Source organism: Falco rusticolus, chromosome 1 (assembly GCF_015220075.1).
Source record: "Falco rusticolus isolate bFalRus1 chromosome 1, bFalRus1.pri, whole genome shotgun sequence".
NCBI classification, from domain to species: domain Eukaryota; kingdom Metazoa; phylum Chordata; class Aves; order Falconiformes; family Falconidae; genus Falco; species Falco rusticolus.
The window spans coordinates 26759297-26773884 of NC_051187.1; the positions used below are offsets into that span (position 1 = coordinate 26759297).

The window sequence follows — 14588 nt, forward strand, 5'->3', positions numbered from 1 at the left end:
TGCTGGGACTGTTCCTTCTCACCTGTACCAGCACCCAGTGCTGGGGCCTTGGGCCTTGTACCCGCTGCCTGCTCCCTGCGCTGGGACCCTGGACCTGGTGCATGGTGCGCTGTGCTAGTGCCCAGTACCTGGTACCCAGTCCCAGTGCGCTGTACCCGGTGCAGGTGTCTGGCTCCCAGTACCCAGTGCCCTGTACTAAGTCACTGGCACTGGTGCCCCGGTGCCAATGCTGGAGCCCCATGCCTGGTGCTGCTGCCTTGTACCGCTGCCTGGTGTGCAGTGCCCAGTGCCCCGGTGCTGGTGCCTAGTGTGCAGTGCTCAGTGCTGGTGACAGGTGTTGGTGACCAGTGCTGATGCTAGTGCTGGGTGCTGATGCCGGTGTGCGGTGTGCAGTGCCTGGTACCAGTGCCCGGTGCTGATGCTGGTGCCCGGTGCCGGGCGCTGATACCGGTGCCCGATGCCGGTGCCCGGTGCTGATGCTGGTGCCGGGTGCTGATGCCGGTGCCATGGGTGCCGAGAGGCCGCCCCCGCCCCGCCCGCCGCCCGCCCCGCCCCGGGTGTCCCCCGCCCCCGCCGGCTGCTATTTCTGCTAATCCCGGCGGCAGGGCCCGGCCGTGCCGCTCGGCAGCCCCGCTCACGGACGGCGCCCGGCGCCGCAGCCATGGTAAGGCCGGCGGCGGGGGGGGGGCTGCACCACACCACACCGCGCCGCACCGCACCGCACCGGGGGCTGGGCCCGCTCCCGCATCCCGGTGCCCTCCGTGAAGGTGACGGTGCGGCGGGGGCGGAGCGGGCCGGGGCCGCTGGTGCCGCAGCAGGGGAAGGGGGCATGGGCAGCGAGGCGACACCTGCCGGGTCCCGGCGATGGGGAGATGGAGTAGGGGGGACACACCACGGGACTGCCTGCACGCCGCCCTTCACCGTGTCATCGGGGCGGGCGGCTCCCGGAAAGGCGACGCTGGCTCCAAGCGGCACCTGCGCGTCCCCGCGGCGTGTCCTTGCGTGGGCAGCGGGGGCCGCTCCCGAGTGGCCCCGAGCGGTCCCGTGGGTGACCCAACCGTGCCTTTGGCAGGTCCCCGGGCTGCGGTCCCGGCGGCGCTGCCAGGCTGGCTGGGCCCTCCCGCGGGGACGGCCGTGTATGCCCGCAGCCCGGCTGCGCTTCGGAGACGTTCCCGCGGTTACCGGCAAGGTCCGGGGCCGCCAAAGGCCTCCGCGGCTCGGCAGGAGCCTGCCCTGCGCCACTCGTCCTGCCTCACCCCTTTTCAGTGGTGGTAGGTCCCCAGGAGCCACCATCAGGGCCACGTCCCCGCAGAGACCTGGAGGCATTTGCCATGCCCAGGGTGAAGATGGAGGGTTGTGGCCGTGGCTCGCATGATGCTGGGGGTTGCAACTGCTGGGACAACTGCCCTTGGTGGGGACTGTTGTGGCTGTCCTTCCCCAGCAGCCGCCGTGGGAACGGGACCGGCACATTCCTCCAGAGCAGGACACAGTGAAATCAGATAGGAGGGTGACTGGTGACTGGTGGAGGGTCACAACTGGCTCCTTCAAGCACTTTCCTGAAAGGCTCCAAACCACGGCTTTGGGGCTGGCCAGATCCAGGCTTGGAAGCATCTAGGGGGGAGGACGACAGCACAGCAGGGTACTGGAGGGGAGCTGGGCTCCCTTGTCTGTACACATGGGGTGAGCTGGGGCTGGAGGTGGGTGTGGGTGCATCCAGGAAGACCTGCAGAGCTGGACCTGGTGCCCCCCGACACTAGTGCCACATCCCTCTGTCTCCAAAGCTCACCTAGAGAAGGGATGAGCAGCTGTCCTCCTCAGCTGCTGCTCCCTACTCTTAGTGGACTGGATCTTCTTGCCTGTCCCCATGTGCTGAGACGCTGCCTTGTTTCCAGCCCAGACTGGCTCTGCTGTCACTTCCCAGCTTGTGGGGAGCCACCATGCATGGTGCCATCCCAGGGTCCCTGCTCAGATGCTCGTAGGTCCTTCAAGCTGGAGGATTCCCTGAAGGAAAGGGGCTGGGACTGCTGGACCAAGGGATGTGTTGGCGAGGCTTTGAGTCCACGTGCTCACCTGCCTAGTGCTGACCCCCTGCCCAGACTGGGGACCCATGCTGCTGCCTGCCCCTGCATCCATAGGGTGCCCAGCACCCTGCTCCTGTTAAAGCTGTTGGTAGACTCTGTTTCCCAACTGGGATGCTGCTGTGGTGGGAGGGGAGAGCTGGAAGTGAGAAGCTCCGACTGCAGCAAGCATGCCAACGGGAGCCTCCCCTGCATCTGGAGGCAGTTGGAGCAGGCACAGTGCAGGTGCTGGCTACCCCTGGAAGGACCCAGGCTGGTCCTGGCAGAGCTGGGCTTTGGCAGGGGCCACCATGCCCTTGTCCCATGTAGGGTTTGTACCTTTGGGACAGGGTGTTTGTTCCTGGGGTGCTCAGCTGTTGTGCTGCAGTGGAGTGGCACATACTGTGCCATGGGTAGCACATATGGATGTCACTTTAAGTGGGCTGGGGATGCCTCAGCCAGCCTGGCTTCGGGGACAGCACCTTGCTGGGGTATTCCTTTCCTTTCCCTACTGGGAAAACACATCCCATGGGAATGTAGTGCCAGGGGGAAATATGCAGTTGGTGGCTTTCCTGGCTCAGAATGCTTCTGTGCCCCCCCTCCCCCCTGCCTCCTCCCCCCTGCCACAGCCCTAGGGCTGTCACCACGCGGGGAAGGTGTGATGCAGTGTGACAGGCGGGGACAAGGCAGCTCGAGTGCCACCTCACTGGAGCTGCTGGGCTGGTGACAGCCGTGCCTCTGAGTGCCCGCTTGTGCGCAGCCGGCTGTGTAATCCGCTTATGGGGGCACCGGCACAGCCCCAGGCTCTCGCTGCATTAAATCCCTGCTCCTGCTGGGAGTGTGTGGTGGGACACTTGGAAAGCAATGGGTGCTGTCGGAGAGCTGTGCTACACTGGGCAGGGTGGATTTTGGGGGTCGAGAGTCACTGCTGATGGGGTGCAGAGCCTGGCTAGGCTGGTGGGATGATGGTGGGGTGCTGCAGCCTGTAAGGGGGGGGCGGGGGGCAAAGGGGCTGCAAAGCCATCAGGGAGCTCCCTTAGAGAGGTGTGGTGTCAGCTGGGGATGGTGGCATTACTCCCCTAGGACCAGGCCAAGCAGGGATGGCTGAAGCCAGGTGGGCATGGCAGGGTCTCTGCCGCTGGCACTGGGTGGCCTTGAAGCTGCAGCAGGGAGATCCAATGCTGGGGTTAGGAGTATGGCTGGGACCCAGGGATGCTGGGGACTGGCACAGAAGCATCCAGGCCCCTCTCTGTGTCTGACAGGCTCACGGTTCATCGCACCCATACCGGCACCAGCCGACGCTTCAGGGCTTTTTAGTGCTTTCCTGGCGAACGCAGCCCTTCTGTGGCCAAGTGACCCCGGCTCCGCACCTGAGCTGCTTTGATGCATTTTGACACTTATCAAGGTGAATCACTGTCCCTGGTGACCCCTGACAGTGACAGCTCGGGCACCCTGGCTGCCATCCAGGGCTCCTCCTGGCACACTGTTAACTCTTTGCCTCCCCAAGAATGAGCCAGGGAAGTGGAAGTAGGACCACTGGAGCTTCTGCCAGGAATCCCTGTGGTGGGCATCATCCCTGCTTCTCCCAGCCCAGGGTTAAGTCCTTCCCAGCCAGACCCATCAGGCCCAGCTACAGCAGCAACTTTGAGCTGTGCAGAGAAACTTTAATTTCCTGGAACAAAAGTGCTGAGTTTTCAAAGAGTCTTCCATGGAAAACTGGTTTTCTCCCCTCAAAGAGGCTGTGGGGCCCTGCTGGGGCAGCTGCAGGGAGCTCCAGGGTGGGAAGCAGGAGAGGACCTGGTGTGCACCGGAGTGGAAGAGGTTTTTGTCCTGGGATAGAGGTGTTTCCAAGAGCTGAATGTCATCCTGGACTGTAGCCAAGCTGTGTGCTCAGCCCAGGGGGGCTGCTGGTGGTGGTAGTGGTGATGACAGTGGTGGCCATGCAGCCCCCCAGGACCTGGTTGACCACCTTCTTGGCCAAGGGTGCTTTGCTGGTCCTTGACATCTCAACAACTGGGCAGGAGCTGGGCTTGACTGCCCTGGGGCTCCCTCTGCCCTCCAGTCTCAGGGCAGAGTCTGGCTGCTGGGTGCTGTGGGCGCCCAGGCTGCCGTGCCTGCCCAGGGAGGAGTTATGCTAATGCTGCTCCCCATCCCTCAGCACAGCCGGGGCCATTTGACATCCTCTCCTGGCCACGGGTGCTGCTGGTTCTGCCATGGCCACCTGCCCTGAGCTGCAGCCTGGGAAAGAGGTATGGGGACAGAATCCTTCCTGTCAGGGTAAGAGAGGGGGCAGGTGGGGATGGGGGACCTGGAGCACCCTGGTGCTGAGGGAAGGTGCCACAGTCAATGCTCCATCCCCAGGACAGCCTTGCTGGGATATGCACCTGCTGCAGGACCCCCAGGGATGCAGTGCAGACCTGGCCTGTGCCACAGCATTGCTGAGGCTTTGGCTTCTCTAGGGGTGGGGGGCAAGGGGGAGCCATGAAGGGATGGAGCCATGAGGGATAGAGTGGCAGCAGGGCTGGGGTGCTGGTGGCATTGTCTCCCATGCCTGTGTGGCCCCTGGCCAGGCTGTGGTGAGGTGGGAAATTCTGCTGAGCCCCCCAAGGTCAAGGTCGGTGAGGAAGAGGGTGCTGTGGTCACACCTGCTGAGCACTATAACCTGCTGGGGGAGAGGGGAGCATGGGGGGGCCCTGTAGCTCCTGCCATGGGGGCACCTGCTAACCCCCCAAGACTGGCACTGTGGCCCCCCTATGCCAGTGGCCGTGGGGCCACCAGGGAGCAGGCATGCAAGCACACAGCCTGGCAGCGCTGTGACCTTGTTTCCAGCCCACTAATTCAGTGCATCTCGCCTTGCCGGCGGCGTGACTGCCTGTCCCTCCGATGGAGCGGGGACAATGTTCCCGTGGAGGGCTCTTGCCTTGAGGCTCTGAACTGATGGGGCACTCGCTCCCAGATGTGAGCCTGAAGGGTCAGGAGCTTCCCCATACCCTGTGTGCCCCACATTTGGGGGTCCCACTGCATGTGGGGCTGGGGTCTTCTGGCAGTTGCTGTGGAAGGGCATTGGGGACCCTGGTGCCTGCTGGCAGGAGGGCTCAGTCCTGCAGGAGCCACTGTCAGACATGCCCTTGGGAATGCACCTCCTCCCACCAGAGCTTGTAAACAGGATCCCAGTCCTGCCACCCTACGGGGCCACCAGCTTGGGGGCTGCTGTGACTGGCCCCCGCCCCGGCCCCTGCCTGGGGTTGCTGCCTGCACCAGCTCCAGGACAGGCAGAGCCAGGGCAAGGGGGTGTGGGTGTCCTGGTGCTTGCGAGGACACAGCCTGAGCATGGCTGTGGGGTTTGTAACCCCTTTGCATGACAGGTTTTGTTGCCCTGAGCCCATTGCGCATGGGGTTGGTGATGGCTATGGGTCAGGTCCTCTGTCCTGGCTGTCCACTGGGACTGCAGGGATGGAAGCCCCTTGTGATATTGCCTGTGCTGAGACCCTGCGAGTGGGCAGACCCCTGCCTGCCATCTGCCTCCCCATTGGGTCCAGCCCCACTGCCAGCACTGCCGCCACTGCTGTTCATCTCTCCTTGGTGTCTCTCCTTCCTGGCACCCCCTCCCTGTCCTCCTGGCAGGACATGGGGTGTGCAGGTTTCCTGGCTACCCCAGAAGACCCCGAGGAGCAGCAGGGTGCCCAGGGGGAAGGTCCTCATCCCTGTCCCCTGGAGTGCCAGGAGCTGGCTGCCGTCCCTGCATGGCAAGCTGTAAGCACCCGGGGTGCATGGGACCATGGCTGTCTCCACTGCTGTTCCCATGGCTGTCCCCAGGTTGGTGGCTGGTCCCCTGGGGTGGCCATGTCACCCCTCTCCTCCCATCCCTGCCATCCTTAAAGTGCATGTATCTGGCTGCTATGGCCTGGGGTCTTGCGATGCTGGGTTGGGTGATGTCACCTTGTACTGGCACTGCCACCGTCGATGTCACCTCCTCCCTTCATCCACAGATAAAGCGTTTCCTGGAGGAGGACTCAGAGGAGGCTGAGCTGACCCAGCTTCTGAGAGATTGCCCACCGGCTGACAGCCCCAGGAAGGTGGAGCCCACAGAGAGCCGTCGGGAGCCTGGCCACCCCCTCTGCGGTGTGGGCAGGGTCCCCCCTGATGAACCTGCTGACGAGAGGGACCCCAAGATCTTCTCCCGGTCTCGGCCCTTGGATTTTCACCAGCACATTGCCGCCCCCCCACCCCCCAGCCCCAACCGTCCCAGGAGCCCCTGGGGGCAGCTGGACCCCTACGACTCCTCTGAGGTGCAGGATGTATCTGTGGGGAGGGGGGGGCATGGGGTGAGGGGCTGCAGCAGTCTCACCCTCTGAACCCAAAGGGTTTGGGCAGGCATGGCCTCATCACATGGTGCTCCAACCCTGGGGGACCCCTTGGTGGAGAAGGGGGTGGCCTGTCAGGGTGGGGGTGGGATGGTGGTGTCCCCTGTCCCATGTTCCCTTTGCCCACAGGATGACAAGGAGTATGTGGGCTTTGCCACACTGCCCAACCAGGTCCATCGGAAGTCAGTGAAGAAGGGGTTTGACTTCACCCTCATGGTGGCAGGTACAGGGGGGCCAGGCCTGGCACAGGGGATGCTGACCCGACTCTGGATCCCAGAAGCCATGTGGTGGGGGGGTGGTACCAGCTTCCACCCCTCACCCTTGTCCTCCTGTCCCAGGGGAATCTGGGCTAGGCAAGTCCACCCTGGTCAACAGCCTCTTCCTGACGGACATGTACAGAGACCGCAAGCTGCTGAATGCTGAAGGTGAGGGTAATGGTCCCAGAGATGGGGTGTCCCGGGGGGTGGCAGAGCCCTGTGACACTCCCAGAGGGCTGCAACCCCTCTCCCTGCCCAATCGGGCTCCTCTGGGTCTCTGAAGCTGCACGTGGCATGTTGCTGGCACTGAGGACTGCCCCAAGGCAGCAAGACACCACCCCCAGCCCCCCTCCCTCCCCCCACCCCCCCACCCCCCCCCCACCCCCTTCCGGCATGGGGACCCCTGCGGGACCATTGTCCCTGCTGGGAAAACAAGACCCAGCTTGTTGGGGATTGGCTGGAGCCGCAGCAAATCTGGGAGGCTGGGGACAGTCGGGGTCCAGGGCACGTGCCGCTTCAGCTGCAGCCAGTTTTTGAATTAAAATCGCCCAAAGTTGCCCAAATCCCCAGGGGCTTGAGACAGTTGTTTGATTTCTTTCTATTGCTTGAAACAAAAGTTAAAACGTGTGTGGCCGCATGCCCTCCCATGCAATGGGAGTCCTTGGGGATGCAGGGACATGAGGGGGTCCTGAGGGTAAAGGGGCATGTGCAGTCCTGGATCTGTGGGGTCACATGTGGGGAGCTAAAAATGCTCCCACAGTGATGCCTGGCCCCAGCAGATCCCCGTGCTGCTGGAACAAGGCTGTCAGAGGCTGGTGGCAGCACAGCCACTGAGGGATGGGTGTGCATCCATGTGGATGCAGGGAGCCATGGCATCAAGCATTATCTCTTGGCACTGGACCCTGGCATGTGTCGGGGCTGATCCTACAAAGCCACCCCAGCCCCCAGGGTGGGGTGTGATACCTGGGGGCTGTAATATCTCCCTGTGTCACCTCCATAATCTCTTATCTGGGGTGCCTCCCCTGTCAACATGTCTCCTGCCACCACAGAGCGCATCACACAGACAGTGGAGATCACCAAGCACATGGTGGACATCGAGGAGAAGGGTGTCAAGCTGCGCCTGACCATTGTGGACACGCCAGGCTTTGGTGATGCTGTCAACAACACAGAGTGGTGTGTCCCATGGTGGGGGGGTCTCACTGGGGCTGGGCAGCACCACTGTGAGTGGCTCTGAGCATGGGATGCCCATGGCTCGTTGGGCTGTGATGCTGCGCCATGGGAGGTGTTGAGTTGAGGGCTCAGGGAAAGCCTGGGGGTCCCACAGGGGAGAGAGTCACCTTCCTGTCCCTGCAGCTGGAAGCCAGTGGCTGACTACATTGACCAGCAGTTTGAGCAGTATTTCCGTGATGAAAGTGGCCTCAACCGGAAGAACATCCAGGACAACCGTGTCCACTGCTGCATCTACTTCATCTCACCCTTTGGCCACGGGTATGGGCAGCCCCTGCCTATGCTGCTGGGATGTTGGGGGTTGGGGAAAGGGCTTGGTGGGGTGGTGCTCACCAGGCTCCCCTCACAGACTCCGGCCCTTGGATGTGGAGTTCATGAAAGCCCTGCACCAGCGGGTAAACATCGTGCCTGTGCTGGCCAAGGCTGACACCCTGACCCCCACTGAGGTGGAGCGTATGAAGAACAAGGTAAGGAGAGGTTGGCCCAGCCTGGAACTGTCCCTGGGGCTGGGGGTGTCCTGGGGGCTGGGGTCCCTGCTTGGCTGGGGGCTCTCTTCATTCCCTGCCTGGACTTTGCCATGGAGCGTCCTCTATGCTTGCAGCACTGTAGAAGACCATGTTGCCCACATGGCCACCAAGGACACGTCTCCCTGGTGCTCAGCTGGAAGGTGGAAGGGTCTGGGGGTGTTGTCCATGACATCTAGTCTGGGGAGGAAAAGGCTTTTGTGGGTCCTTTGGGGACACCAATGCTGTGTGGTGCTTCCCACCTTCTTTCCAAGGGCCAGAGCCCTGCCCTCAGTGGGTCTGTCTGCCTCCAGATTCGGGAGGAGATCGACCACTACGGCATCCGCATCTACCAGTTCCCTGAGTGTGACTCAGATGAAGATGAAGAGTTCAAGCTGCAGGACCAGGCACTGAAGGTGGGTCTGGCTCCTCCAGCTCCATCCTCGGAGGGGCAGAGCCCCATGCTGGGAAGACATGTCATCCTGGGGTACTCTTAGGACTCTTTGGGGCCACACGAACTCTCCAGAAGCCCCAGCGTGATGGGGTTGGTACATATCACACTACCCAGATGCGTCACCAAGACCCCATGGGTGCCACCTACAGCTTGGTGGGATGGGGCTGGGGTGGAGAAACCCATACCATGACTGCTGCTGTCCCATCTGGGGCTCTCCGAAGCTGGGGCTCTGGAATATCATGGCAAATGGGTGCTGGACATGGCTGAGGAGATGCATGTGGAGTGATGTGGGCCACAGCGGACAGGACCAAGCCCTGCTGACTCCCACTATCTTCTTGCAGGAGAGCATCCCCTTTGCTGTCATTGGCAGCAACACAGTTGTGGAGGCCAAAGGCCGGCGCATCCGTGGGCGCCTCTACCCCTGGGGCATTGTGGAAGGTAACACTGGGCTGTGTCCCTGGTATCCCACTCGCCTTTTGGGGACAGGGAGACCACATACCCCATCTCTGTGCTGCTTGGCTTTGTGGGGTTAGGGGGATGCAGGGGGCTGGCTGTGGCCCCCTGACCTTGGGCTCCCCTGCAGTGGAGAATCCTTCCCACTGTGACTTTGTGAAGCTGCGGACAATGCTGGTGAGGACCCACATGCAGGACCTCAAGGACGTGACACGGGAAACCCACTACGAGAACTACCGCACGCAGTGCATCCAGAGCATGACCCGCATGGTTGTGAAGGAGAGGAACCGCAAGTATGGGGCTGGGAGTGGAATGCCAGGCTGGGGGGGGGGGGGGGGGGGGGGGCTTCTTTTCTCTTTGGGGTGACCCCAGCCCATTGCAAGTGGTGATCTTGGGGGGCTTCGGGTTGTGTGCGGGTCCATGCTGGGCAGCATGGTGGGCTGGGGAAGGAAGCTTCAGGGGCATGGTGGGGAGACCCAATGAAGTGGGGGGCCCTTCCCATGCCATTGGGCTGGGGCTAGCTGGGGGAAGTAGTGAGGGGGACCCTGTGTATCCCCAAGGCTGGGTCTGTCTTAAAGGGGATACTCCAGCAGTGAAGGAGAGACTCTTTTCCCCTAGAACTGGCTGTTGGGGGATGCCCCAGAAGTGGTGGGGGTGCTCTGCATCCCTCAGAGCTGGGGCTGGTTTTCTGGGTGTGTGTGTGTGCGGGGGGATGCTGCAGCAGCGAGGGGTACCCTGCAGTCACCAGGGCTGGAGCAGGTGCCAAGCAAGCAGCTGGTGCTGGGGCTCTGCTGCTAGTACCAGCCAGATTCATGGCACTCACATCCCCTTTAGCCAATCCAAGTTGCTGGGAGGAGCCCCCCAAAGCAGGTTCCCTGGTGGGACCCTCTAGCCAGGGGGCTGTGGAGGCTCTGCGGGTCATGGGGGACCAAAACAACAGCACCAGTGGAGGGGTGGTGGTGACTGTAGGTGCCTCTAAGCTGGTCTCTCCATACACGCTGCCGGAGAAGGCGGCATCCCTCTGTGCTGAGGCTGTGCTGTGTCGACTGCTCCGCTGACTGAGCCAGGATCTGGCCGGGGCTACGTTGGGCCCCTGCCACCCTCCACCCCATGCCCATCCCCCTGGCCCGTATATAAAGTACTTGCTGGTACCCAATGCTGTCTTGGTCGTTCTGTGCCCACACAAGGGCCAGGCAGCCACTCTCAAGGAGATCTGGCCCTGTGGCCGTCCACCTGTTGCACAAATGGCCCTTGTGGTGCCAGCACCACTGGTGGTGCTGGGAGGACACTGTGTGCCGGTGGCGTCGCCCTGGCTCACCCAGGCAAGGAGGGGCTGGGGGGATGGGTCTGTTTGGTGGCACCTAGCTTTCCCCAGCCAAAGGCTGCCCAAGGGAAGGGTTGCAGGGTGGGCATCCCCCATTGTACTTCCCTGCCAGGGGGATGCAATTTTGGGGTACAGGAGGCAGTGGCAGACAGTCTTCTCTGGGCTGGTTTAGCTGCTTGCCTTGCTGGCTCAGGCCTTGTCTTGCTGCCAGGGATGGAAGGAGCTCAATGTCCCCTCTCAGCCTCAGGTCCCCTACAGTGAGGAGCCGTGACAACAGGCAGCAACTTCCAAAGCGGTTCAAAATGCGGCCAAAACCTATTCCACACACTGGCACAGCCCCACAGCACAGCAGGACCCTGCAGGGCAGAGGTGGCCCAGCCTGCCCATGTAACATCCGCTGTGCCCATCACCCCTTTGCATGCAGAGGGAGTGCACTGGTGGTGGCACATGGTGGTGGCACGTGGTGGCATGCGTGACCCCTGCCAGCCACTGTGGCTGTGTCCCAGCCATGTCCGTTACCCACTGGGGTAGCACGTGGCATCCACAGGGACCCGGCCAGGAAAGCTAGTCCCTCCCTGTTGCTGCTGGCCATGGGAGAAACCATCGACTTGGCTGGCCGTGACTGTGTGGTGGGATGGCCCCAGGGGGATACTTGCTGCTCCCTCCAGCAGGGATGGGCTTGAATGGGAACTCGTGCTCAGGAGAAGGGTTGCAGAGCATCCGTCCTGGGGCTCGCTGGGAAGTGGGGTGCCTGGGAGCCCACTCTGCAGTGGGTCTGTGGCTGTGAGAGAGAAGGGAGATGCCAAGTTTAAGATGTTTTAAAGCAGCAGAGAAAATACTGGGCAAGGAGAGCCCAACCCCAGCTTGAAGAACCTGGTGGGATGCTTCCCAAAATGGGAGAGCATGGAGAAAGCCAGGTAGGGCTCTCTGTCCTGGGAGGGTCCCTGGCACCCCTTACTGTGGTGGTGCTTCCCTGGATCTCCCCAGACTGCTGTGTGGCAGGTCAAGGGTGCTGAGGTTTTGGGGAATGCCAGGAGCTGCCACTTATACCCTCCCTCCCTGGAAAAAGGCCCAGTGCAATGCTGGCCGGGATGCTTAGGGTCTGTGCAGGTGGGTGTTGGGTACGCGGCAAGGTTTGGGGTCTTTGGGCTGCAGCATCCTTGGGGAATGTCCCCCATGGGGGGCCAGCAGGGCTGTGGCAGCATCCTCACCTCCTCTCTCTGCCCACAGCAAGCTGACACGGGAAAGTGGGACAGATTTTCCCATCCCTGTTATCCCCCCGGTACCTGATGCGGAGACAGAGAAGCTCATCCGGGAGAAGGATGAGGAGGTGAGTGCAGGGGAGGGCTGAGTCCCCCCAGTCCCCCCCCCCCTCCATGTCCCCAGCCCCAGTGATGGCACGGCTGCAAGGGACCACCCTTCCTGCAGCATCCCAGCAGCTGTTGCTCCTCAGGCCAGGGTGAGGAGGTGTTGGAGGGGGATCAGAGGGCTTCCCCCACAAGTCCCACAGCACACAGATCTGGGTGATCCCAATCTGCTTGGGATGCTTGATCCGAATATGTTTGCAAGGGAGCTGGCGTGCCTGTGGGTGTCAGCACCCCACTATGATCCCCCACTCTGCTCCCTTCCAGCTGCGACGGATGCAGGAGATGCTCCAGAAGATCCAGAAGCAGATGAAGGACTCGCACTAGCCCCTTTTTTCTCCTCCTCCTCACCCCCCCAGATCAGAAATGTTTACATCATGCTCCATCCTGCCCCAGCCCTGCTGCGAGACTCAATACCAACACTGCACCCACCACCTTAAGCTGCTGCGGTATCGCCTTATCCAACTGACCAGTGCCCATCTCATGGGGACAGCGAGGGGACAGGGCATCCAGCCTTGGGAACACCTGTCCTGGCCAGATTGCTGCCCCTCTCCCTCTCCTCGAGGCTGGGGACAGCTTTGTCCCCTGAGCTTTGGCTTTTCTTGTTTCCCTTGCAGCTCTGGGGAGGGCCACCATCCAGCCTGCTCCCCACGTCGTGTCCTTTGTCCCCATGTCACCTCAGGCTGCCTGCTTACAGCCTTTATGCTCAGCTTGGCCCTGGCTTAAGGGAAGAGGAAAGGGGACCAGAGGAAACGGTACCCAACCTCCCCAACACTGCAGCTGCCCTGCAGTGGGGAACAGGGCTGCTCCCCACTGGCCTCTGCTGACACAGATAGACAGCAGACCCTGGGGACCAAGGGGACAGAGGGGCAGCGCCCATCCTGGCCCGGGTGGCAGCTGGCACTTAGACCCTTAGCCACCTCTGTGCCAGCACCCATGCAAGGAGTGACTGAAGCATGGCTGTGTCCAGCCCTGTGTCCTCAGCAGGGACCCTATCCTCAAGGTACTCCTTGGGAGTACCCTCGGTCCCCAGGTGGTGGTGAGGGCTGTGGCAGGGAGACCACTGGGGAATCACAGTCCCTGGAGAAAGTTCCTTGAACATCAGAGGCTGGGTGCCCAGCCCGGTACCCCCTTGATGTTGGCCCTGTAAAGCAATAACGACTATCCCATGCCTGTGGTGCTTCCTGACCTATGGCAGCAGGAGTATCCCTCGCTGGCATTTTGGCCCCTGGTGCCACTTGCTTGTCTGTGGTATCCCTCTGTGTCCCCAGGATGTCCCTGTCCCTGCTGCTTCCTGGCAGAGAATCACTGTGTGTCCCTCAAGGATGTCCCTGTTCATGTTGCTTCCTGGCAAAACACTGCTCTGTGTCCCCTGTGATGTCCCTATCTGTGTTGCTGCCCTGCAGAGCACTGTATTGTGTCTCCCCAGGATGTCCCCATCTTCTTTGCTTCCCAGCAAAGCACTGCTGCGTGTCCCTGGGGCAAGCTGTGGCCTGCACCTTCTGGCCAGCAGCCACAGGGCATTCCAGGGGAGATGGATGCAATCCCCCACACACCTCCCTGCTCTGCCCTGGCTATGGGGAAAGACAAAAGGGGACAGTGAGGCTGCACAGTGGAGGCAGAACTGGGAGCAGGTGGGATCACTGGGAGCTTGCTGGCATGGGGATGCATCCCCTCCTTGGCAGGACTACCTGAGCTGGGGTCCCCCGGGTAGGTTCACACCTGAGCAAGGGGTTTGCATCCAGGTGGCTTGGCTGATGGGGCCTGTGTTCAGCTGAGGCTGGGAGGGGGTGCTGGGGCAGCATCTGGCATGTGCCACCTGTGTCCCTGTGCCAGCTGGAGGGTCCCTTGGCCCCTGCAGGCAGGGACCCCACGGGCAAGGCCATGCAGAGTGTATTAGCGCTTTCCTGTTTTTTAATCTTGCTATTTTCTTACAGAAGTACCTACCTTTGCATGATGGTCATAGAGGCATTTATGAAAGAATAAGCAGAGTATAGGTTTATAAATTCTTATAAAGCTAGTGGAAATATTTTTATCCCTCCACAACTGTTCTCAATAAATACCACTGACCTGGCTTGTCTGCAACCCTGAGTCACTTCTGCACAGGCAGTGGGCACCCCAAGTCCCTGGGCAAGCAAGGACAGGGCTGATGGTGGCCATCCCTGTGGCCTCTTACTCCTGGCTCCTGTTTTGCTGACAAAGGCTCAAAATGGATCTTTTGCAGGGGGGGTGGTTATGCTGCACCCACAGGGGTACCCACCTTGGCATGGGGTGGGAGACCCCCATGGGACCCAGCTCTGGGGATGAGGTCCCACCTGCCTGCTGCTGGCTTGGGGTCCCATGGCCCTGGGAGATGCTGGTGTTGGGGCCATGATGGGAACTGTGGGTAAAATTCCAGGGGATGAAATTACCCTCCATATGCTGCCCCCAGGCATCTTCATGCCCCCCACAGTGGGGTGACTCCAGCTGGGAGTCACCACGGGCACTTGTATGGCTGGGCCTCTCTTGTGAGTACCAATGCCTGGTTACCACAGCTTGGCTTCACCAGGAGCTTATGGAGTGAGCAGAGTGGCCCCAGGATGGAT

General features: G+C 61.6%; 1 protein-coding gene across 3 annotated transcripts; it reads left to right on the plus strand.

Annotated features, from left to right (window-relative positions):
• The first annotated feature begins 560 nt into the window (after nt 1-560).
• Nucleotides 561-14077, plus strand: LOC119142353 (septin-4-like). Of its 3 annotated transcripts, none has more exons than XM_037375213.1 (12): nt 561-664; nt 6047-6346; nt 6551-6644; nt 6760-6846; nt 7728-7851; nt 8032-8166; nt 8255-8372; nt 8723-8824; nt 9204-9300; nt 9446-9608; nt 11870-11969; nt 12271-14077. In XM_037375213.1, the coding sequence occupies exons 1-12, from the start codon at nt 662-664 to the stop codon at nt 12328-12330; spliced, it is 1383 nt and encodes a 460-aa protein (XP_037231110.1). In that variant the 5' UTR covers nt 561-661; the 3' UTR covers nt 12331-14077. The 3 variants fall into 3 exon arrangements, with proteins under 3 accessions (XP_037231110.1, XP_037231109.1, XP_037231111.1); XM_037375212.1 differs by lacking the exon at nt 561-664 and adding an exon at nt 4212-4306; XM_037375214.1 differs by lacking the exons at nt 561-664; nt 11870-11969; nt 12271-14077 and adding exons at nt 4212-4306; nt 10326-11855.
• Nucleotides 14078-14588: the final 511 nt, after the last annotated feature.